Genomic DNA, 22,529 nt, shown 5'->3' with positions numbered 1-22,529 from the left:
ACTTTACAGTTCGACGACTTGAACAATTTTCGTTATTGATTATTATGCGGATTTTAATTAATTTTTTTCTCTTTTAAGCAGAATTCGTTTTACTACACTTCATAAAAACCACACAGCAAGCGAAGTATCCTGAAAATCTACAGCTTTGATATTTGAATCCTATTTCTAAACAAAGACACCGAACTGTTCATTAAATTATCTGCACTCGACCTCGAAGGGGGACAGAATTCTGAAATGTGTAATGAATCGTAGGATCTGTTTCCCGGCGAATCGCCGTTTCTCTGAATTTTAAATACATTGTTCATGTTTGCCCAGGTCAGTTTGTTTATTTTAAAAAAATTAAGTTTTTTATACTATGTAGACAGCATTATTCTTTGTTTTAGAAACAAAGGGCACGAGATACATCTATTCTTTACCATTATTACGACAGCAGCTCAGACTAGAGAGACAGGGTAACAGTTTTTGTTTGTTTTTTGTTGGTGATTTTGGTGGAGGGGGGAGATTTATTTATTTGGGACGGGAAGTGGATAGTCGTTAGGATTATAGCCATTCATTAAAGTTATCACAATGCGTTGTATATACTGTCGCCGAACGAGTCTTGATGGTCGTAGTTGTCTTACATTTAAGTGTTGGTGACCATTTAATGATTAAAGCTGAACCAGTGACACTGTTTTCGTGTTTTTGGAATGTAAATGCCAGTGAAAAAGTTACATATATATCCTTAGCAGATTAAGTGCGCATATGAACATAAACTTCCATTATCAATCCTAACTCAAATGCTTACTGTTATTATTCATAATTATATAGATTTCATTTTATTAAAATAATGTAATAGAATTGCAGGTGATATTTAATGCAAGCCAAAATTTTATCACCTCACTATATCTTTTCTTTAAATTTCTAAAGATATGTATATTGCATGTTGAGATTCAATAGGTTGATCAAAAGAGGCAAAACTGTTTTATTTTGGCATGCTTTGTTTAACAGATATGGCAGAGATAAAAAGAGAGGCAACGAACCTGACTAACAGAGTGAAAATATTGCTTATGCAAGCATGGAGAGAACGATGGTCAGATGTCCAGTGGGGTATCCAGCTTAAACGCCTTTTCTCTGTGCATAGTGGGGAATCCTGTGATTTAGCAGGTTTGTAATCATGGAGAGGTTTTTTTCATTTGTAGATGTAATAGGGATTGCTGCCTTTTAATGCACTAACCAAACTGAGGTTTTTTTTACATAGCTCTGTATAACAATCGATAACAGATATAGTGAAGATCTAGCAGCCAGGACTGTTAAACTCATTGACCAGGATCAGTAATTCAGTTGGTTAAAGAAGAAGGTGTAGCTGTGAAAATTGGATTCATTACAGCTTTGACTATAATTTCCTTTCCTCTGTTTCAGAAATTCTTCTTCAGCAAACACTTGTTGGAAGCAGCCCCAATTCTCTTTTGTTGTCATACCTCAAGCACACTGTATTGTCTCAAGTAAGGCAAATTGCTTCTCTTTTTTTGTTCTTTTTGCATCAACAACATTGCTCTGTTCTACATAATAGAACACTTGGAATAAGAAGTAAATAGCTGTGATTAGAACAAACCATAAGGTTCACACACTAAATCAATACCCATGTATCACCACAAACTTCCCCTAGTCAGCTTAGCTCCAAAATAGGTACTTGTCTTCCCCTTGTCAACCTAGCTGTCAAATGGGCACATGACTTTCCCTTGTCAGTCTAGCTGTAAAATAGGTACCTGGCTTTCCCTAGTCAACCTAACTGTCAAGTGGGTACTTGACTTCTTAGAGGGTTAGAGGAGGTAAGACAGCAAAAAATAGGAGACTGCGCCATTTTCACAAAAAACAAGGCCTTAAGATAAGTGTGGTCTCTAACATCTCACTCCCCAGCTAATGAAAGGTTAAGAAAGTACTGTTAAGTGTTTGCACATGAAGTGACAGATGACTTAGTGATATATACACACACTTGAACAAAAAACAAAGAAAGAGGTATAAACAATAAACTATGATGGGCAAACTTATCTGGTAGTTTTGGGCCTTAAACATACAATAAACCTTTTCCCACAAACCTTTGCAACATTTTAGTAGACTTACTATTTGTTGCTAAAATTCTTCAGTTTCTTTCTTATTTTTTATGAAAGTCAGTATCGCAAGGTTTATTAAGTTCAGGCTCATTTTATTATATATTGTTCTATAATACAACACATGTCAAGAATCTTGAGTCTGCTGTCTCTCAGTCTTATCTCGCCTGTCCAGATTGTGCCATGCAGTTCAGTGCTGAACTACATAGCTGCATTTGATGACTTATCTCGTCCATACTGTGTGCTGGCTCTTATACATCTGGCTGAAGTTTTTGGCACCAAGCTCAGGTACCCAAGAAGTTTCAGGAGTATTGTATCTCACTAAATGGCATTTGTGATTGGCTATTAAGTCTTTCTCAGCTGTTTTTATGTTTTTATTAAAACAGCTTTGGGATGCTAGGTATTAAAGGTGTTTAATTATTATTGTCATATCATGTACTTTATATGCTGCACCATGTCATGCAAAATGTGGGCACTCCCACAAAAATGTGATGTTTGCACGACACAAACTGTTAGCAGGTTAGTGTATTAGCATTATTAGTAGATAAACTCCTTAAAGATGATGCTTATAATTATGAAGAGTGCTTTGATCAAAATAACACCAGCTCCATGTGAACCCTTCCCACCCAAAAAAAAAAAGGAACAATTGTGTGTTTGTAATGTTATTGTACATGACTAAAGGCATATAGGGAAGGTGTCTGTCAAATTTTCAGTTTCAGCTATGGGCCTGACAGCTCACTGCAGGTATGTCGCTCTCTATTGGGAGTTCTCCACTGGCTGCTTCTACAGCTACTCAAGTGTTTACAGACGATGAGAGAAGAGCGTCCTGAATTGATTCAGGTCATGGACTCGGCAAGCAAGGCTGCCACTGGAATGCTGAGGCGCCCAACTGTCACAGCATTGCTACAGGTTGCTCGTGCTGACAATACTGGTAAATATTTTTATAACACATTTGTAACTTATTCTGGTATCATTACAGTCTCTTCTTGATGTTTGGCGTTTAAGCTGGATACCCCACTTAAGCTCTTAATTTAATCTGTTTATAATTTTCCTTTCTTCCTTGACCTCATAATAAGTAAAATGATTTTTTCTTTTTTTTGTGCTCACCAAACAAGCAAAGATTAAAATATGTTTAAGAATGAAATAATTAGAGTCTTTCTTTGCCAAACAGTTATTAAAAAGGTCATTATTAGTTCTTTATGTAATCAGAGGCATATAGAGAATTTGAACAGTCAGAAGTGAACTTGCGAGGAACACTCAGTCAGCTACCTCCTGGGGTAATACCTGATAGCACCAGAGAAAGTATATCTACCATGCTGACTTTAGCAGAAGAGTAAGTTTCTTGCATTCTTGTTAATTTATTGCTAGTAATACTTATGTTTTTATTTTTATTTTGAATACAGATGTTTCCCATTTTTCCAAATTTGTGTCTTAGCACATCAAATACACATTTCATTTGTCTTAATTTTTCTTTAGTCATCTGCTTGCAATTTTGTTTAAAAAGAGTGGAGAGACAAGTGATAAGCCAATTTGTTCTTTTTGTTGTTTTTTTTGTTGTTTGTTTGTTTTTTTGTAGAGGGTTTAAAATTTTAACCACTGAGAACTCTCCTATTTTAAGTCCCATGCTTACAGTGCTTTGTTGGTACTTCCCTTCTGTTTTCACTCCCATGCTTATTGTGGTTTATTAGAGCTTCATAGCATTCTGTGTTAGAATATGAAACATTTGTTATGCCTGGCTTAAATCAGCATTGTGAAGAAAGAAACGAGACTTCTGTGAGTAGTTTTGTAATCTTTAACTTTTTGTGTATTTTTAGGTGTTATGTTGTCAGACTAGACTGTTATGATCTGGTGGTGTTTATAATGGTAGTGACTTATTGATGTAATTCTGAAGCTGCTGGACCTGAGAGTTCCTCTGGAAATAATTGAAATTTGTATCTCTCCAATATCTTTATTTCTTTCTGTGACAGATTGCCAGATGTACAGGTGCCATTAGAGCCAGTTCTGCATGCACCACATCTGCCTGTCTGCCCAACATTAAATGCTCTTGTGGCGCTAGAAGCTGTTCTAAATTCCAATAGTGATGTACAGCCATTTGTTGATCAGATTCTTATGTTAGCTCGTCTCATGGTGAGTATCAGGAGTAAGGAAATTTCTCTGTATGTAGCTTTTGAGCTATAAGAACATTTAAAAGATGCTTCATGAAGACAACATTTAAGAAAAATTGGATTAAAATTTAAGGAAAGTGCAAGTCCAAATAATAGTCTATAAGTGATAACTTTTCTTAATTATAAGAGTTAAAGAGGGGCTTTGATTGTTTTTTGGTAATTGAAACTTGGTTGTCTGCTCTGTTTTAAGCTTTTGAATAATTTTTCGATTCACATAGACACTTGTGAAAATCACATAAAAGTGCATCAAACATGTAAAGAAAACATAATTGTAAGTCAGAGGTCTCATCACAAGACGTTTTATAATAAACCAGACAGGAAATCTGATATTGCAACATGGTTGGTTCTGAAATAGTAGTGACACAGATTTACCTGCCTAAAACAGCATCAAAAATCAAGATAGTGTTGGCAAATGTACAATGTACTGTTATGTAGTTTTCTTCTCTAGCTGGTCAATAAAACTCTCAGCATATTAATGGGAGGAGGCAGAGACAGGTGGGGCTTTAAAAAAAGTTTATCTGAAGGTCTGAAAACCTTCAACAATTTTACGTTTGTATCTGAAAAACCCTGGCATTTGATGGATGACAAATGATATTTTCAAATCAAAGAATTTCTATGGATTTGTTAACGCATTTACATAATTAATGATACAATTTATACACAATATATATAATTTACAATAATTTACACAATATATATTTTCAAATATGCACACATCTAATATTCTAATTATACCACCAAAGGCTTGGTTATGTGGTAAAGTTTTAGATGTTTTTTGCCTTAGCCTACTTTTTCACAATGCTTTATTTTCAGAAAATTAGCCGACCTTTGCTGTTCTTGGAAATATTTCGTGCTTGCTTCATGGGACTTGTTGACTCCACTACTAGTTCTGAAGAGCTTAAGTGGGCCACTTTCACATTCCTGAAGGTGAAGTATTTGTTCATATAGGAAAAGAGCCTGTTTGGTAGATTTTTTAATTTGGAGTTCAGTTTAATTCCCATCCCTGCGTGCTGTATCCCTTTTCCCCTGTTGTATAATTATCACTCTGTTGTATAATTAAATTGCCCTTGTGTTAAGTCCGATAAGTAGGGGTTGTTGTATAATTAAACTGCTCTGTTGTGTTGTTCAATAAGCAGGGATTTTGTACTTTTGTTTGTTTTGTGTTCTGTATTTCATCAGCATTGCAAAGATGTCTTAAAAAGTTTTCTTTGAACTGATTGTATTTCTTAATTAGAATTCTTAGATATTTTCAGAGTTGATATTTAATCTTAAACAAAATTAGTAAAATAAAAATATAATATAAAATATATCATAATTTCCTTTTAGATATTTTTATATATGTGTGTCATAGATGCGTCAGATTATGGTCAAGATACAGCAGTTAAACCCTGGTCCTGACTTCAGCTCTGATGTGGAGAAAGGCATTGACATGTTGTTACAGTATCGCCACCTTTTGGACCAGGCAGACATTAAGCATAGGTAGGCTGTACATCTCACTTGGCAACATAGCTGTGTAATTTTAAAGTGCAGAAGAAAATATTTAAATGAGTTTGAAAATGACTGAGCAGATCAGAGACTGTTATTTTAAATAATGTAGTCCAATAAATAGTTTCCCATGCTGTTAGTGGGATCTGCTAGAGCAGGGTGGGCAAAGTACGGCCTGCAGACATCTTTGGACCAGCCCATCTGCCAAAATGTAAAGTGTACTTGTTTTCATTTTTTCTATTCAGCCTAGATTAATTTGATTTATCAAGTACAACAGCATTCTAACACAGACAAATATTAATACTCAGACAGAATAAATACTGTGTTGGGAAATTAAAACTAAAAAGATGTATGGTGACATATTTTAGCAATGCTTAGGATGTTAAACTTGAGCCAACAAAGAGAAATAATCTAGCATGTGCAGGTTAATTCTGTCTTGAATGTCTTCTTTAATGGAATCTTTTCTGTTATTATGTTCATAGATGGGACTGTCTAAGCCAGTTTCTGAAAGAGTGTATGCAGTTTAACATTCTTACAGAGAACCAAATGAACCTGCTAAAGCAAAAGAGGTTGGCTGGTTTGCTTTTTGTTCAGTCAGACTTATATAAAGATATAAAAAGTGCTGCACATCTACCTGTTTATGCATACTGCTATGTTTGTGTGTGTGAGTGTAAAGTAAAACTTTTTTTAATTTAAATGTTCATGTGCACTTTCTGTATATTTTGTCATTTTCAAAATTGTAACTGTCATGCTGTGAACAGAACTTTATTTCATCATATTGTTCTGATACAAGTGAGTTTTTTTTTTATTGAAACATCTTTCTCTAAATAATCTCTAAATAAACTATATATTGTGTTCAAGCTAGCCAGTTATAATATTCAAAATAAATAAAAGTGATGAAATGTGGAAACAAAGCAGGAATGAACATCTTTTAACAGATATTACAGTTTCAATTACAGACATGTTCCTGGCTTGTGTGTATAAAACAATTGGCTATGTTGGATTGTGGCAGGCAAATACAGCGTGAACAGTTACGACCAGGAGATCTCACCACCAGCACAACCAGCAGCGTAGGTCTCATTGCACGTGCTGAGACGACGGTAATCAGTATCCTGAAGGTAGAGGTACTTCTCAACACTGATGCTACAGCAGTGCTTCCTTTTTTTTTCTTTTTTTTTTTAATTAGCTCTTGGCTTGTGTTTTCTCACACTAGTGGCTTCAGTCATGCACAAGGGGTACTTGCTCCCAGCAGCTTTCTCAACACCAAATGCTTATTTTATAAAGGGTTAAAAAGAAGTGATTGAAACTGTCAATGTTATTTTGTGTTGGGATGCTGCTTTGTATCTGACTGGAGCCAGTTTTAGTGTTTCAGTTGCTCCGCTTTGCTGGAAGAGAATGCTTATAGCGGCTGTCACAAAAAAATCATTCTGGCTAAAGCCCTTCACACAGCATATCAAATGGCCCACCAGCTATGATGCATATGATCCTTTTACTACTGCTTTCAATTTCCCTAACAGTAACATTTTTAATCTATGTAACTTACATTTTAACCTAGAAAGGGCAGTTTACACATGTGAATGGGTGATTATTATTGTTTTATTTAAGATAATGAAATTTTGCTAAATGCTAATAGACCAAGACATTGAGTAGAAGACTGTGGCTTGGAACAATGCATCATTTTGTTTGTTTGCACTGAAAGGTTTCAATATTTTAGTTTTCATAGTTAGTTAAAATGTCTTTTGATATTCATTTTGTTTGGGGTTTTTTACATGCATATCTTTTAGTTTCTGGCATTCTTTAAATCTTTACCTCATGAGGTACTGAAATACATAAGAGGACAAGTAGAAGGGAGGGAAGAAGAGATTAGTTATTTGTGCATGCACATACATCATGAGAGATTGTAAGGGCACGCATATGTGCATGCATATGCATGCACGTGTTTGTGTGAGTAAGAGAGATTATGTATTTCTACATACATAGATTTATGATACTGAACAGTCATATTTCAGACAAGGTTTAAAAAAAAAAATCTCAGGCTCAGATAGAGCATTTTATAAAATTTGATTGAAACAGACCAAAGACTATGAGGATTATTTCATCAACACCAACTGTTTTGAGATAAATCTGTTGCCTGCACAGACATTAGATGCAGACCACCAAAAGAACCAGGACCCTTTAGTAGGAGTCCTCAGCCAAATGTTGTCAGGTAGAAGCTTTGAGATAATAACATCCGCTGCAGCTTCAATGGGAGAGCTGAAGAACTTCACTATGAAACTCATAAGGTAGGAGATTCCCACAGTTCCCATACTTAAAATTTGCCTTGTTTGCATAGATTTAATTGAGTTTGAAATTTTTTTATGGATTTGTAAAGTGCATTGAGCTTGGGGAATTGCTTTTTAGCTAGCTAACTGATGTTTACAGAGTTCAATTGTATTTGCTTGTTTCTTTTGTTTTGTTTTTTTTAATTGTAGAACCAATGAGTTTGCACGAGTGGGGCCAGCAGATACCAGCAAAACATCTCAGACACGTGCACAGCTATTTGATATTACTTTCCTCATGTTGTGCCACATCATTCAGCTGCATGGCATGGAGGTACATGTTTGTCGCTGCATCTCTCTTAACTGATTTTCTGTGTGTGAGCTGAGAGTCTATAACCAGTGAAAATCATACCTCCGACCTATGTATTTAATATTTTTATGTACAGATAGTCACTGGTCACAAAGAGGCATCTGAGTCATTCATTGTGCAGTGGGCACAGCGATGGCTGCCAGAAGATGGGAAGTATCGAAGTCTAGACACTACTGCTGTTCCTCAGGATCAAAGCAAAGTTGATTCCCTTCTTATGCAGTTTATGTCTGGAGACCCAAGAACAAAGTGAGTGATGGGGTGGTGTTTGCTTATGTCTGAAATTTCACTGAAACTTTTATATTTTTTGTTAATATTTTTGTATTGGCTGTTTGAGTTCTCATATGTTTGAGACTTGATTCTTGCATGAATCTTAAAACAGCCTTAATCTCATTTATTTAAAGTATTATATTTCTGTTCTGTGTGTTTTTCTTCTTACCACTAGTTCTTTGGTGTGCAGTGTTCAACGATGGCATGAGTTATGCATCAACACACCTTTTGCTGTGCAAGAGGTTCTGTTTGCTTGGGAACATAAAGCCCTTGCCAAAGAAAAAGTCATGGTACGTAGAGAGTTGACCTTCGTTTACAAGAATAGGTTTCATATTTTCTTTATTTAGTTTTCTTTCACCCTGTCCTGTCCTTATTTTTACATTTTTATGAAGACCTTTATTCGTCCTGAGGTCTCAACTCCACATTTCTTCACACAAGAGCAATGATTGTGATACAATATCTGAGGTAACATGTCACAAAAATTATATAAAAAAACTAAATTATTTTCATTTTAAACCTCCCTATCAGAACTATTAAAATTTGACAACATCCATCAAAATAAGGTTTTAACTGAGAGGAGTTCTAGTATAGAAATCAAGTAGTCTGTTTCTTCTTAATACTTATCCCGACTACCCGCATCAGTTCCTGTTATCCACTCCTGATTGAACAGACCTGACCAACTAATCCTCTCCACCTCCCACCCTCCCCCTCTTGCCAGTCAGTGAGCTCTTTCACACCAGTGTTGGGACAATGTGGTCATGGTTGAGGGGTCAGTTTGGCTCAAGTGGTCATGATGGCTGCAGTAATAGAGTTTTGGCTTGAAATGACCAGGGACTCAAGAAGTAGTCTTTTTCAAAATATATTCATTTTTTTTTTTCTTTTTGAGAAAGTTGTAATATAGGGCAAGTGGTCAGCCAGAAGCAGTCTATTTTAAAATTACTTTTTTTTTTTTTCAACATGTGACTTCTGCACACAAAAAACTCATAATAGTGCACAAACTATTCGTCGTAAGTTATTTTGTGAAGATAGCCATTATAGAGATGATGTTTACATAGCTAAATTTGTCCATAAAAAGTTGGGGTGGTATCTAAAAGGGGTGTCACTTGACAGAAGGCCTTAATGAGGAGGTTTTACCTATTCTGTAGATGGTAGCTTCTAAGAGATGTGTGACAAGCATTTGAATGATGTGGGGTTCTTTGCACATGTGTCTATCTGGAGTCATGTAGGTGTACCGATGCTGACTTGCTTTTACTGCATGCTCACGTTCTCTTTTTCCCTTTTCTTTTTCTCTTTATGGTCACATTCTCTTTTTTTTCTTTCTTGATTAATATCTCATTTCTGTTTGTAATTTTTCTCTCTTTCTTTCAGAAAACTGACTTTGTAACATGCATATTTTTCTCATGCATGTAAAACCATATCATTTTTTCATTCTTCAGGCAGTAATGGACAGCATAAAGAGCCGGATGAGTTGCTTGTCAGTTGTCACCTGTGTCTGGCTGTGTAGTTATATGAATGTTGTTGGAACAGATGCAAGGCAGAAGCCTCTGGCCATGCTTGAACATCTCACAAGGGTCAAAATTGAACAAGCAACTTCTACAGAGAGGTAAGAATAGCCTTTACTATTAATTACATGTAGACGAATGATTGTGAATGCAACGAACATTGTTATTTTAGGATTGAAATCATTATTTTCAAATATCAGGACTTTCTTTTTATGCCTTTTCAAGTAGAAATCTGATGGAAGAATATTAAAATGTGGTAGTGTGCAAAGATTGTGCACGGACTTAAAAGGTTATTGGTGATTGGTTAATCTCATTTGGTGGCTGTCAGGGACCATAGACATGAAGTGTCTCTGTTGCACTAGAGTTTGTTTTCCATCAAACTACTAATGTCTGTTTCATGTAGCAGTGCTGTATGTTGTTTGTGGGCTTTGTTTCAGCCGTTCGCATCTGATGCACATGGTCATGGAGCGAATTATGAATGATGTCTTGCCTGGAAGTCACCCCCAGCGCACGTGTGCCCACATGTATGTGTCTACTGATGTGCTGCCCATTGTAACACTCCATAAAACACTGACAGATGCATTTCAACGAGGCTGGCTGGGGCTGAGCAGCATTCATACACTGGAACAACTTCTGGCCTTGTGTGGCTCTGACTGGTTCTGTGAAAAAGTTGTAATGGTGAGGGAAAGTTCCAAACCATTGCATACATTTTCTTGTTTAATTTTGTTCTTTTGAGCACTTACCATAGATATATTAAATACACTTTAATGGCTGCTACTAGAGATTATTAATACTGTTCTGTCATACACAATCTCTACTCTATATCATACTCCCTGACCTTCCCCAACAGAGAGAGAGAAATGAGGTTGGAGGAAACTGAAACACTTGGAGAAAAATGATGGATGGTCTGTTTCACATCCAGAGAGAAGTGTATTAGAGCCAAGAATCAAACATATAATGCTCAGTTCACACTGTCATGGTGACAGGCACTTTTGCCACTGTGTTCCGGACCTCTCTGTAAATATACCAAGATACTTGATATTTAACTTTAGGAGGAATTCAGGATGTACTTATGCCTATTATTTGATGCAGCAAATGTTGGAGTGGAACAAAGCAGAAGAGCTCAGTCAGGCTCTTAGTCTTGTCCTGGCCATATTCCACATGGATCTAGAACACCTCACCCACTCCATGCTTCTGCGGCTGATGCCACGACTGCTACTGTCCACAGTCCACACACACATGCTGACTGACCCGCGGGGCTTTACACTGGCAAAGCTTTGTGTTCTTTGCATCACAGGCACTCAGACTTCTAAGATTGGACAGAAAGGTGGGTTTGCTGTTGTGGCTCATTTTTACGGCTTTTTACACCTTTTGCTGAATGTTTGTGCTATGGTCACGTGTGTGCTGAATGTTTGTTATGACAACAGATGTCCTGAATGTGTTATGGTGACATGTGTCTGCTGGCATATGTCATCAGTTTGCACCTGCTGCTCACTTTCAGTTAACCAGTCAACTTTAACATTTTGATTTAAAGGAATAGTTTTTCCAGAGTTTCAGCAGCTCTATCATATTTCAACAACTCAATTGTTTAATTTACTTTGGTTGGAAGAAGTAGGATAGTTGGTAACATAGTGGCGAAAGCACCTGTCACCACTTGAAAATTGGGTGTCATGGGTTCTTATCTTAGCTCTGATATACCTCTCTCTAAATGTGACAAATGTTTACAGGCCTGATTGTTGGAAGTTTTCTCCAGGTAGTTTTCTCCCAGTATCTTAACCTTGTGTGTAAAAGAGAGGAAAAATACTGAAGTAGGTATGATGGTGAATAAATTCATAAGACACATTTGATGCCTGCTAATAAGTCTGTACTCATGTGACTTCATGTATAAAAATGCTTTTGTTAGTGGGATAAATAAACTTTTATTAAGTGCAGGAACTATTTTATTTCTTTTCAGAACCCTATGTACGACGAAGTCGGAAGAGATCAAAAATAGATGCAGAGCTAGAGGTAGCTACTGCTAATGGAATTTTCCATCTCCCCATTTTTTCTTTCTCAATTGCTTTTACAACCAACAGTCATAAAAATGCATTGTTTAATCTGTTTATAAATTTGTGTGCATTTCCATTTTTCTCATTAAATTTAACTAAACACTTGTTTCCTCTGAAAAAATGAGATGAATATCTGCGTGCTATTTCACAAACCCTGCACCTAACATGGAGACTAAGCTCACTGTGACGACACGGAGGCTTTGGAATATCATAAGGAATACACACACTTACTTCTTTAGTGTTATGATATATTGATATCTTGGTTTGTTGCAGGATATTGATGATTCAGACATAAGGCCAGGAAAAGTGAGGAAGTTACATGAACCACAATTAACTCTAAATTTGGAAGGTTTTAATCTAGGTGTGTATCTTCTTTACAATGAAATTACTGGATATTCTTTAGTAGACAGCATTTATACATAAAGCTGCAGTATTTTTCTTTCTAAAATTCTATTCAATCTTGTCAGCAACAATTGTACCTCTTATTGTCAGACAGACTTAAATACTTCCAACATCAACTTGAAGCAGAAGTAGTCAGATCTATGTATTGTTGGAACATGCCTTGTTGACATAAGCATAGCCACGATTCCCTAGTGATTTAAGTTTATTGTCCCAGTAATATTCTTTGATTTTATCTCTTTCGGTGCACATTGAACATTATGTCTTTCACACAATCTTTCAAATGGATGAGAGTAAATAGCTTTGCAATGTTTGAAAATAGTATTACAGTATATAATATAGTTTTAAAAAAAAGGCACTTCAAAAAGAATTTCATGTTGCATGAGTATTTAGCTTCATAATTTTATAATAATTGCAAATTAAAATTTTTTTTTTCTTTTCCTTTGCAGATGATATATCTGCAAAAGAGGATGGGGAGTCTTCACCAAACTTTGACTCCAAAGACCCAATGAATAAAGCTCTCAGTAAGTCTCGTCATATTTGTTGGTAGATTTCATTAATAATATGATAAACACAATTTTTTTTTTATATTCAGCTTATGGCTTATGGAACAATGAAGAATATGTAACTTATAGCTACATTCAGCTATGTATATAGTACAGCCTTTTTACCCATTCTGACAATATGCTTTGGGATTAAAATTTTCAGTCAATTTGTTCTTGCTGATGAATGCCATCATACATGATCCCTCCCTGACTCCTCGTACAACATTCATCATTTCTTTCATCGAGGAGGCTATCAAGTGTGGTGCACAGTATGCCCGCTTTATCCTACAGTTCATGCCACCAACCATGGTAGGTTTTTATGCCAGTGATGTTGGTCAATTCACATACTATTACTCACAATAACAAATAAAATAAGCAAGACTGTTGGCATTAAAAAAATTTTTCAATCTGATTATTGTATCTAAATAAACAGGGAAAAAAACCTATAAAGCACTTTAGCCCTTCTCGGGTAGCTGAGCATGTCATCATGACTATTTTTATCTTCTATAGCTGCCACAGTTGATGAAGACAATGCCAGGAGTTTTTTCCAATGCCCAAATTCTTCAGATCTGTGACCTTACCATGCTGACAGGCCGAAAGGTTGCTGCCAAAGCTATCTCCAGCAACTCACGTTTTATGGACAAAACAGCATCAGTGTAATTGCAACAGACTTGGAGATTTTGATGTCATTCATTTTGTTTCTTTATTGAGAAGAAAACATCTCATTGCAGGATTCTCGTTCATAACTGTATTTTATGCTGTAATCTCATTTGTAATAATACGTTGATTTCAATGATCAAAGTCACTCTGCATTGTTGCTGTCATTTGTTATATGTTGCTAAACAGGCTAATGAACTTGTTTTGACCAGCACCTGTATATGTGTGAACAGAAATCACACTCCACACACAGTCAAGAGTTTGTTTGACCAGCTTTACATCTTTGTGAGATTTTTAAAAAATGGCCATTCTCTCTCTCTCACACACACAAAATAATAGATCATTTTTCAGTGTTCAGTTTATTTTAATATAAAATTCACGGCTCTATTCTGATTATTAAAATACAAATGACAGATTCTAATGAGAATTTCATGAAATAATCATGAAAAATGCAAATGCTTTATGTGAAGATGGTCCTTCAAAGTTGTAAATCTTGCTTTACACTGAACAATGCATCAGGTTAGACCAAATCTCTCTGCCCGTTTCCGCTTCCTTTCCTGAAAAATGAACACACTTCTTCAGGATCAACAAATCGAGACCACTCTTCTGGTGGTAATTTTATGGAAAATAAATGTTTATGAATATGAAATTTTATAAAAGATTTTAAAAACTGCACGACCCTGGCATAAAGGAGTAGTGAAATAAACCTTTAACCTATTGTGGACAACATTCAAGGGTTCTGACAGTGCACAAGAAAACAAGACTCATGCTACTCGATACAATGTAACTCTTCCTTCACTCCAGCAAAATTTTGCTTGTGAATAACATTTTATCCAATTCTTGACTGCAATCTCATTGTGTACAGATTTTTTATATTCCCTCTGGCACGTGCTTGTGCTGGAATTCAGTAGCTATATCACAGACTTTAAAACTGCCAAATGACAAACTTACATCAATGTTAACATCAGCCAAAGCAGTAAGCTTCACCGTCTTTGCATCTGTAGGTGCAGACAATGTTCCACCTCCAAACCTCTCAAGCCGCTTTTTCCTTTTTTCATCTTCTTCCACCTTTTAATACAAAAGATTTTATTTTTAAACTGTGATCTAGAAACAGCAGATATAATATAAAATAAGTACACTATTGCTACTTAAAAAAAATTCCCTATAATCACTTTGCAACTGAAAAAACAATAGGTTGTGTGTTACTGTTAAGAGGTTATGAAGATTTTGGTTTTTCACCTTTGCAGAAAACTTGACTTTAACATGTGAAATGCTTCACAAATTGTCAAGGGACACAAATCTCTAGACTATAAAATCACCCTGCCATTCAACAATCTGTTTATGCTTACCATTAAAAGTGATAAATATCTGCAAAGATAAGCAGGAAAGGAAAAAAACCCTCTACCTTTGACAGTTTTTCTGAGGTAACAACACCAAACCGCTCTGCCCTTTTCTTCATTTTATCAACATTTTCACCCTGTAAAACAATTTTGGTATACAGTTCAGTGCAAACGCAGCAGTATAATTACTTTCATAATCTTTTGACTCAAAAGCACATAAAAAGATGTGAAATCAGTGAATGAAATTTGATGTTTATATGTTACTGGGTGTGAAAATTCCCAGGCAAAAAGAAAGCAGAAATCCCCAAAAATATGTATGTTCCTGACAAAAATATGTATGTTCCTGGGAGGGGGGGGAGTTGGGGAGTGGCAGCTTGTGAAAATTCAAACACATAAATCTCATAGGACTCTAATGACTTACAGAGCCAAGGGTGGAGCCTACTGTGCCAGAACCTGCTGTGCTGCTTGACTTGACAGATGAGGAATCTAAGCCAAATCTAGGGATGAAAATGATGTTTTAATGGATTCTGACTCAGACCACAACACATTAATCACATATACATTGATTCACTGAGGACCATAATGACAAAGGAAAAAAGACTTGCACGCGCTTATGCAAAACAACAGCAGTTAGTCCATGACAGCTTTTTTGGCATATGTTGAACAAGTATCACTTTGCAAAGGTTCAATGACAACCCACTTCAGTGATAAACTAAACTATGTGGGCCTGTCAGGTACTTGTACCATCAAAAGCACTCAATGCAACCCAATAAATCTTCCATAAAAAAAGAGGAAAAGAAAAAACACCTTTCAGCTCTCATTTGTTTCTTAGCTGCATCTGACAGTGATCCTCCAAACTTTTCTGCTCTAGCTTTTAGTCTCTGCAAAATCAAAAGCGTAACCATAAATGAGAAAGAAATATTGCTGTCTGATATCGTTAACATTCACCATGAAGCAGCCTTTAAGAAACCTTTCACACTGCACAAAAGGAAGTAGCTAAAACATGAGCACAAATCTGTGTGTGTGATCAAGGCCTATCATACTCATGCTAGCCATCGTAATGTAATGCATAAAGATAAGAAGCTCTTGTGTGAGTTGAATAATGAATTTTTACACTTAACATTCTGATACACAAAATAAAAATGAAATTTACACAATACAAATTCCTTTCACTGATACTAATAAAGCAACACCACAAAATGACACCAAAACAAGCATCTCTGAGACACTACCTCTGCTTCAGACATCCCACGGACAGAAGCCGCTTTCTTGTCTTTATCATCTTCTGTTGAGTCCACTCTTTTATAAAAAAAAATTACACAATCATGCTTTCTGTTTGACTGTTACCCCTTTAATTTTGCAATTGCTTAATTATTTATCAACAACCATTTTTCAAATAGATGAAATCTAATTATGACACAAATAAACAAAATAACTAATCAGCAATCACAAAACTTTTCAGAACATGGAGAAGCAGCAACATATTTTTTCCAACCTCAACAACCCCCCCCCTTCGGGAAAAAAAAAAAAAAAAAAAAAAACCAAATGTAAGAAATGTCATTTCCATGCTCCTATACATCATGAAAGCTGAAGACTTTATGGTAACACGCTTTGATAAACTCCTAAATGTGGACCACAAACAAACTTCTACATCCACCACAGAGTTGCAGACAGATCCCCCAAAGTCACTCCTTGTCACAATTATGAGGGGAAAGCTGCTATAACCCTCAAGCAAAGACAATCCAGCAAAAAGCATGCTGGAAGGAGAAAAAAGACAGGCAACCCAAAAACTCAACAGAAAACTTGAATGAGTGGATCCACGCTAAAGTTTGGTCATCGACAATGACAAGGATCTATGTAAATAGGCATACTCTGGACAAAGGGTTATGAGTAAAATAATATCACAGAATAAAGATAATGAAAACTTACATAGTTACTGGTGGTGTTTCACTTGGTTCAGCAACTGCCTTGACAGGTTTGCTGGTTACTTGGAAATCTTCCTGTAAAGTTCAAAGGTTGAACATAAAATTTTATTAAAAGTGTCTTCAGCACAAAAAGTGGGGGAAGAACTTACATGTATAATATTTTGCAACACAAAAAAAAAAAAAGAAAGAAAGAAAAGAAAACAGCTAGCACTACCTCAAGAAGCCATTGCAGATAAATACTGGTGATGGACATTCTTTTTCTAAACATAAATGGTGCCATGCTGTGTTTAAGATTAGGGTAAGCTGGAGATGTACTCTAATTTGTTTACTTTTTTTTTAAAAGTGATTTCATGGAAAGTTTTGAAAATTCAACATTCCAGATATCCAGAGCTGACACAGCTTTGTGTGTACAATTTGTAAAATGTCCCCATTTGCATTCAAGTACATACTTCTACATTCTCTCTCTCACATACACACCACAGAATCTGCAATTCTAATTCTGTTGTGGTCTACTCACCGTAGGTTTCTCAATACTTGCATCTACACTGTCCCCAGTTGCCACACCGTCATCATCTGCATATTTAACACCAAACAAAAAGTACCGATCTAGTTCTGCAAATGCTAAGACGCATGAACATGCATACAGACTAACATCTAAGTTGGAAAATACTACATATAGCAATCTATCCTTATTGTTTTATTAATGATGCCAATGGCCTTTCTACGTGAGAATAGAACGATGGTGCAAAGCTGTCTTGTATGCAAAATTTTGTATGCACAAACCTTGAAAACATTGCAGTGTGAGAATAGGCCTTTACAAATATGTGAATCGTATACTCACAATATATACACATTCTTACAAGCAGGTATTAAAGGTCATTTATCTTAAAATTATGTTTATATATTATTGAATGTTAAATAAGACTTTTTAACTTATTCACTCAACCAAGCTTTTATTTCTTTCTGAAAACTATGAGAAATTTTTGTCATAACTTCAAGATATAGGCAGACAAACAAACCTGTATTCATGGAGGCTAGCAATCTCTCAACAAGCTCGGCTTTTGTTCCAGACAATGTTAAACCGCGTTCCTTAAGCTCCTTTTTCAAATCTGCCACCTGTCGCGTTAAAAGTTAAAAATTTCATTCCACAAAAGAAGCTACTGCCATAAAACTTCTATGACAACGGAAATTACAGAGGACTAAAGCAAACAGCAATAGTTAGGTGTTTATTTTGTGTGGTACATTTTGGTCTTTCTCTCCTGAGAAACTACTGGGACAACAATCGTTTTATTTGCACTAGAAAAACTGGAAGAGAAGGTCACGCAACGCGATTATTCCAACATGGTCATGCTTCAACATTTAATTCACCATGGACGTATCGGTCAATTTTAACGAATTCCGCACACAAACACTTGGATAGTAGTACTAATAGTAAGAAAAGGATAAAACTGAAGCTCATTAAGGAATGTGTCAGCTTATTTTCAATAAAGCCACCCACGTTCGTTGGAATAGTTTTGATAAGAAATATACTATAGAATGCATATTTCATTATTCGACTGTTTCAAAAGCAAAAACAAACCTTCATCTTCGAAATATCCTCCACGTTCAGGGTCGCCATTTTTTTAGAATGCTTTTAACAACTTCCGGTTATCCAATAGCGGGGAGTACTCATTGCTGAATTGTTGGGATCAGTCAGTTTTTAGTAAAACGCCCCGGGCATGTTTGGTGTTTGGTGGCGGTTATTTCGGACACTTGTCTGAGCGAGTTTGATATACCCAATTGGGGATGTATCCAGGGATGGGCAAGCTACTTTTAATTTGTAGCTGGCTAGGCTACAGCTACTTTTTTTCAAAATGTAGCCAGCTACACTACAGCTACAATTTTGCAAAAAGTAGCCAGCTACTTTGGGCTACTTTTAAAATGTAGCATGCAGCTTCTTTTGGCTACTTTTAAAAGCGTGATGTTATAACAAGTTAGCTGTAGCCAGCTGGCTGTAGCAACATACACAAACATCAAACATACACACAAAACACTATTACTTGTTTTACAAAGTTTTTATTATAATAATGAAACGGAGAACTGCGATATACCGACAATTTTATTTAGTGAATCCATAAATGCTTTCATTCATTCCTTGCACCCTTCCTCCCCCGGCCTTTTTCACACAATAAGTACACGTATTTTACGATTATATTAAAAATTTCTGGATCTTTTTCCTCATCCTGTTTTAGTGACAAAAGAAATTATATAAGTTTTCCGATAAACATTTGTTTTCTATAACTATTTGTTCCCTATTACTTAGAAATGAAAACTAAACAGATGCTTAAGTATCAGGTACCTGGTGGAATTTTCAATAAGTTAGGTTATGTGGTGATGAAAAATGTCAACCTCTTATCAATACTGTGACAATGAACAACAGACCATTGAAATAAATGAGTTAGCATGGAATATAAGTAAAACACTGCTTAATCTAATTTAGGCAAGCAGATCATGCTACAGTCGTGAAAGTAGCCAACATGTAGCCAAGCTACAGCTACTTTCTAAAATGTAGCTACGGCTACAAGCTACTTTTTTTTTAATTTGTAGCCGGCTAAGCTACAAGCTACAAAATTTGTAGCCGGCTACAGTAGCTGTAGCTAGGCTACAGCTACTCCCCATCCCTGGATGTATCAATATAACTTTCACCACAAATTCTGATAATCTCTGCAATATGCGTGGTCCTGAAAAGGACCTTATCTTGACTAGACAAATGGTGACAGTTGACGATCAGGAGCGGCCGAGGAGAATGCATGGGGAGGGACAACATTTCGAAGACTTCACGGAGTGCTACAGAGAAGGAGAGTGAGGGTTTTTAATCCAGGACTTACGGAGGGCAGTCTGTGATGAAATCAGAAGTGGTCGCCTTTACCGAAGCAGCTATTATGACCAATTAACCGTATTAATTAGGACGTTCCTATCCCAATAAGAAGAGTGCCGCGGGAAGTCGATCATGTTCGTGGCGGTTATAGGTTGACATAGCTGTCCAAGAGGCCGGAGGCAATGACCCTCCCGAGGCCGGAGGCAACATAATGCCCCTCGATCCCATCTTCTTGCAGACGACGCGGCCATAGGAAACGACGGTTGACGTCATTTTTGACGACGGCTACAAATGACGTCATGGTCTATGGCCACGATTCTCAACCGGTGACACGCGTACCCCTAGGGGTACGGCAATGGTTATGCTGGGGTACGCAGCGACATAAATTAGTTTATTCCTTGTTGCTCTTTTGAGGAGCAATATAGGGCCGCAACGACATATAACTATAAGCACTGGCTATTATGAAAATAAGTACTGTAACGCGCCAGGAGTACCCGCGGACATGCGTTCACCCTTTGGGGGTACAGTCGCGAAAAAAGGTTGAGAATCTCGATCACTGCCTGTATCTGTTAGGGTAGGCGATGCCGATATTCCTTTTGCTACTTCAACAGGTTACATAATGTCTGCTGGCATGTCTCTTGATAAGCATATGTTTCTCATATCTGTCGTTCTGCATACTATATGAACTCTGCATACTATATGTGGATTTTATTGGTGTACTTTTATGTAAACTTTCGGCGCATTGAGCGTTTCTCCATGATACGGATTTTGCGCGTTATAAAACCCCATCATCATCAACTCCGGAAGATCAGCTACATCAACACTGCACCACTAAGTTTGCCGCATGCCCCTGAATATGACATGGAGTTTGAAGGATACACGATCCCTAAAAGCACTTTAGTCATTCCCAACCTGGATTCTATGTTGAGAGCTCCAGAGACCTGGGGTGACCCCGACAGACTCCGACCTGAACGTTTCAAAGGAGAGGATGGCAAACTGTGGCGATCCAGAGTTCATTTCCTCCTCTATGGGTCGGCGCATCTGTTTGGGCGAGACACCTGTCAGAATGGAATTATTTCTATATCTGTCAACAATGGTACAACACTTCTTATTCTTGCCTCTGAAACTGCAGAGCTTCGACCATTGCAAGGCCTGATGAGATTTTCCTATTCTTCTGAACATTTCAAGGTTCGAGCTGTGCCTATAGGATTGTTCCACTAAAGAAACATCTGAATAATAACAGTAGTGGAGCTGGCGTTACCATCTCAGAGGACACCAATACACATCTATAGTGACTCTACAACTGTTTTTTTCCGTTCTTATTGTTTGTGGGTTTTTTTCTTTTTAGTATGCGCTTTAAGAATGCCTAAAATGGCGGGGAAAAAAGCGTTATACAAATTCAACTTATTATTATTATAGCCTTAATTAGTTTCTAAACACAAACATACATTAGGCTACATTTAAACGCTCTCCGAAAACATCTTTTTACAAAGTACTATCCCTGAATTACTATTAATTCTCTGGCCATACTGCCATGCTAATCTTTAGGTAACGACGCCATCTCACACTATATATATCTCTTCATACTTGATCCACTGCTTTACGTTCTGTTCTTGTACATCTTTATGCTCTTCGGTGTCCCTATATACGTACCTCACTGCCCACTGGCTGTTATCTTTCATTTATCATTACTGGTCTGGGCAGAGAGAGCAATGATGCAGCACGTTATAATTTCACATTACATTATTATCTCTTGATGGGGATTTTAGTCAGGCCAAAGAAGCATGCACCTCTGTGCACAGGTAATATGTGAATTCTCGGTCGGGCCTTGCCTATATATATATTTAGATATATCCAAATGTTTGCAAATGATGGAGTTTATCTATTTTCCATCACTTTTCGTCTTTGTCATCTGTCGTCTGCATCGCGATCTGTGTCTCCCTTTTGTTTTTAAAGAGCATATATACATTGTCAACTAGCGATCTATGCACCATCTTGCGCTGCTTAGATTTTGGATCTTTTGAAACTTTTTTAACTGTTGGAATGTATACAAAAAATTATCAATGAACGGTAAATTGTATGTGGCGTTCATTGACTTTAATAGGAATTTGTGTGGGCCATTTACAGTGTAAATTAATGAGAGCTATTAATTAATTGTACGATAAAAGAAGTATTTCTTTCATTTCTGTTATTAGTAATTTTCTCTCCATTGTTTCTTACAAATCTCCTGAACTTTCATCAAAATCTTAAACATGATATAGTATCATTTGAATCCCACAGGTCGAGATTTCATATTTTCCATTAGTTATATATACTGTAATCCAAGGTAACCAAATTATGTAAACGCTCAACCATCCACAGTTAAGACAAGTGGAAAAAGTATGCTGTGCCACACAGGTATCGAACCGAGTTGTGTACACGCACACATACAGTCCTTTTGTCAAATACCCTGCGTAATTTCGCATTTGAACAAAACAGGCCCTCCGCTGCTGTGGACCATGACGACCTTGACCTTTACTTCGTCTTTTACATGTTGTGAGACATCTCAATAATAATAAAAAAATAAATAAGGTGAAAATATAGTGAAATTTAGCAGTTAATTTGGGCATTTTTATATTTTTCAT

The 22,529-nt window shown here is 36.5% G+C and overlaps 2 protein-coding genes across 4 annotated transcripts; one reads left to right on the top strand and one right to left on the bottom strand.

Annotated features, from left to right (window-relative positions):
- The first annotated feature begins 161 nt into the window (after positions 1-161).
- LOC112565391 (mediator of RNA polymerase II transcription subunit 24-like) lies at positions 162-13,938 on the top strand. 3 transcript variants are annotated; one of them, XM_025240826.1, is made up of 23 exons: positions 162-315; positions 988-1,143; positions 1,399-1,481; positions 2,263-2,375; positions 2,801-3,018; positions 3,297-3,420; positions 4,055-4,214; positions 5,066-5,179; positions 5,604-5,731; positions 6,220-6,306; positions 6,750-6,855; positions 7,877-8,019; positions 8,209-8,329; positions 8,442-8,611; positions 8,823-8,922; positions 10,069-10,235; positions 10,572-10,812; positions 11,227-11,461; positions 12,089-12,141; positions 12,456-12,543; positions 13,031-13,105; positions 13,290-13,435; positions 13,637-13,938. In XM_025240826.1, exons 2-23 carry the CDS (start codon positions 990-992, stop codon positions 13,784-13,786), a joined length of 2,976 nt encoding a protein of 991 aa, XP_025096611.1. In that variant the 5' UTR covers positions 162-315; positions 988-989; the 3' UTR covers positions 13,787-13,938. The 3 variants fall into 3 exon arrangements, with proteins under 3 accessions (XP_025096611.1, XP_025096609.1, XP_025096610.1); XM_025240824.1 differs by having other exon boundaries at positions 6,750-6,861; XM_025240825.1 differs by lacking the exon at positions 162-315 and adding an exon at positions 431-452 and having other exon boundaries at positions 6,750-6,861.
- Positions 13,939-14,123: 185 nt separating this feature from the next.
- On the bottom strand, positions 14,124-18,782 carry LOC112565395 (SAP domain-containing ribonucleoprotein-like). The gene is made up of 10 exons (XM_025240833.1): positions 18,628-18,782; positions 18,068-18,164; positions 17,566-17,621; positions 17,053-17,123; positions 16,356-16,422; positions 15,931-16,004; positions 15,545-15,620; positions 15,189-15,260; positions 14,735-14,851; positions 14,124-14,340 (listed from the first exon to the last, which is right to left on the bottom strand). Exons 1-10 carry the CDS (start codon positions 18,664-18,666, stop codon positions 14,299-14,301), a joined length of 711 nt encoding a protein of 236 aa, XP_025096618.1. The 5' UTR covers positions 18,667-18,782; the 3' UTR covers positions 14,124-14,298.
- Between the last annotated feature and the right edge of the window lie 3,747 nt (positions 18,783-22,529).

The sequence above is a fragment of the Pomacea canaliculata genome, linkage group LG5 (assembly GCF_003073045.1).
Source record: "Pomacea canaliculata isolate SZHN2017 linkage group LG5, ASM307304v1, whole genome shotgun sequence".
Taxonomy (NCBI): Eukaryota; Metazoa; Mollusca; class Gastropoda; order Architaenioglossa; family Ampullariidae; genus Pomacea; species Pomacea canaliculata.
This window is presented reverse-complemented; position numbering and strand designations above follow the sequence as displayed.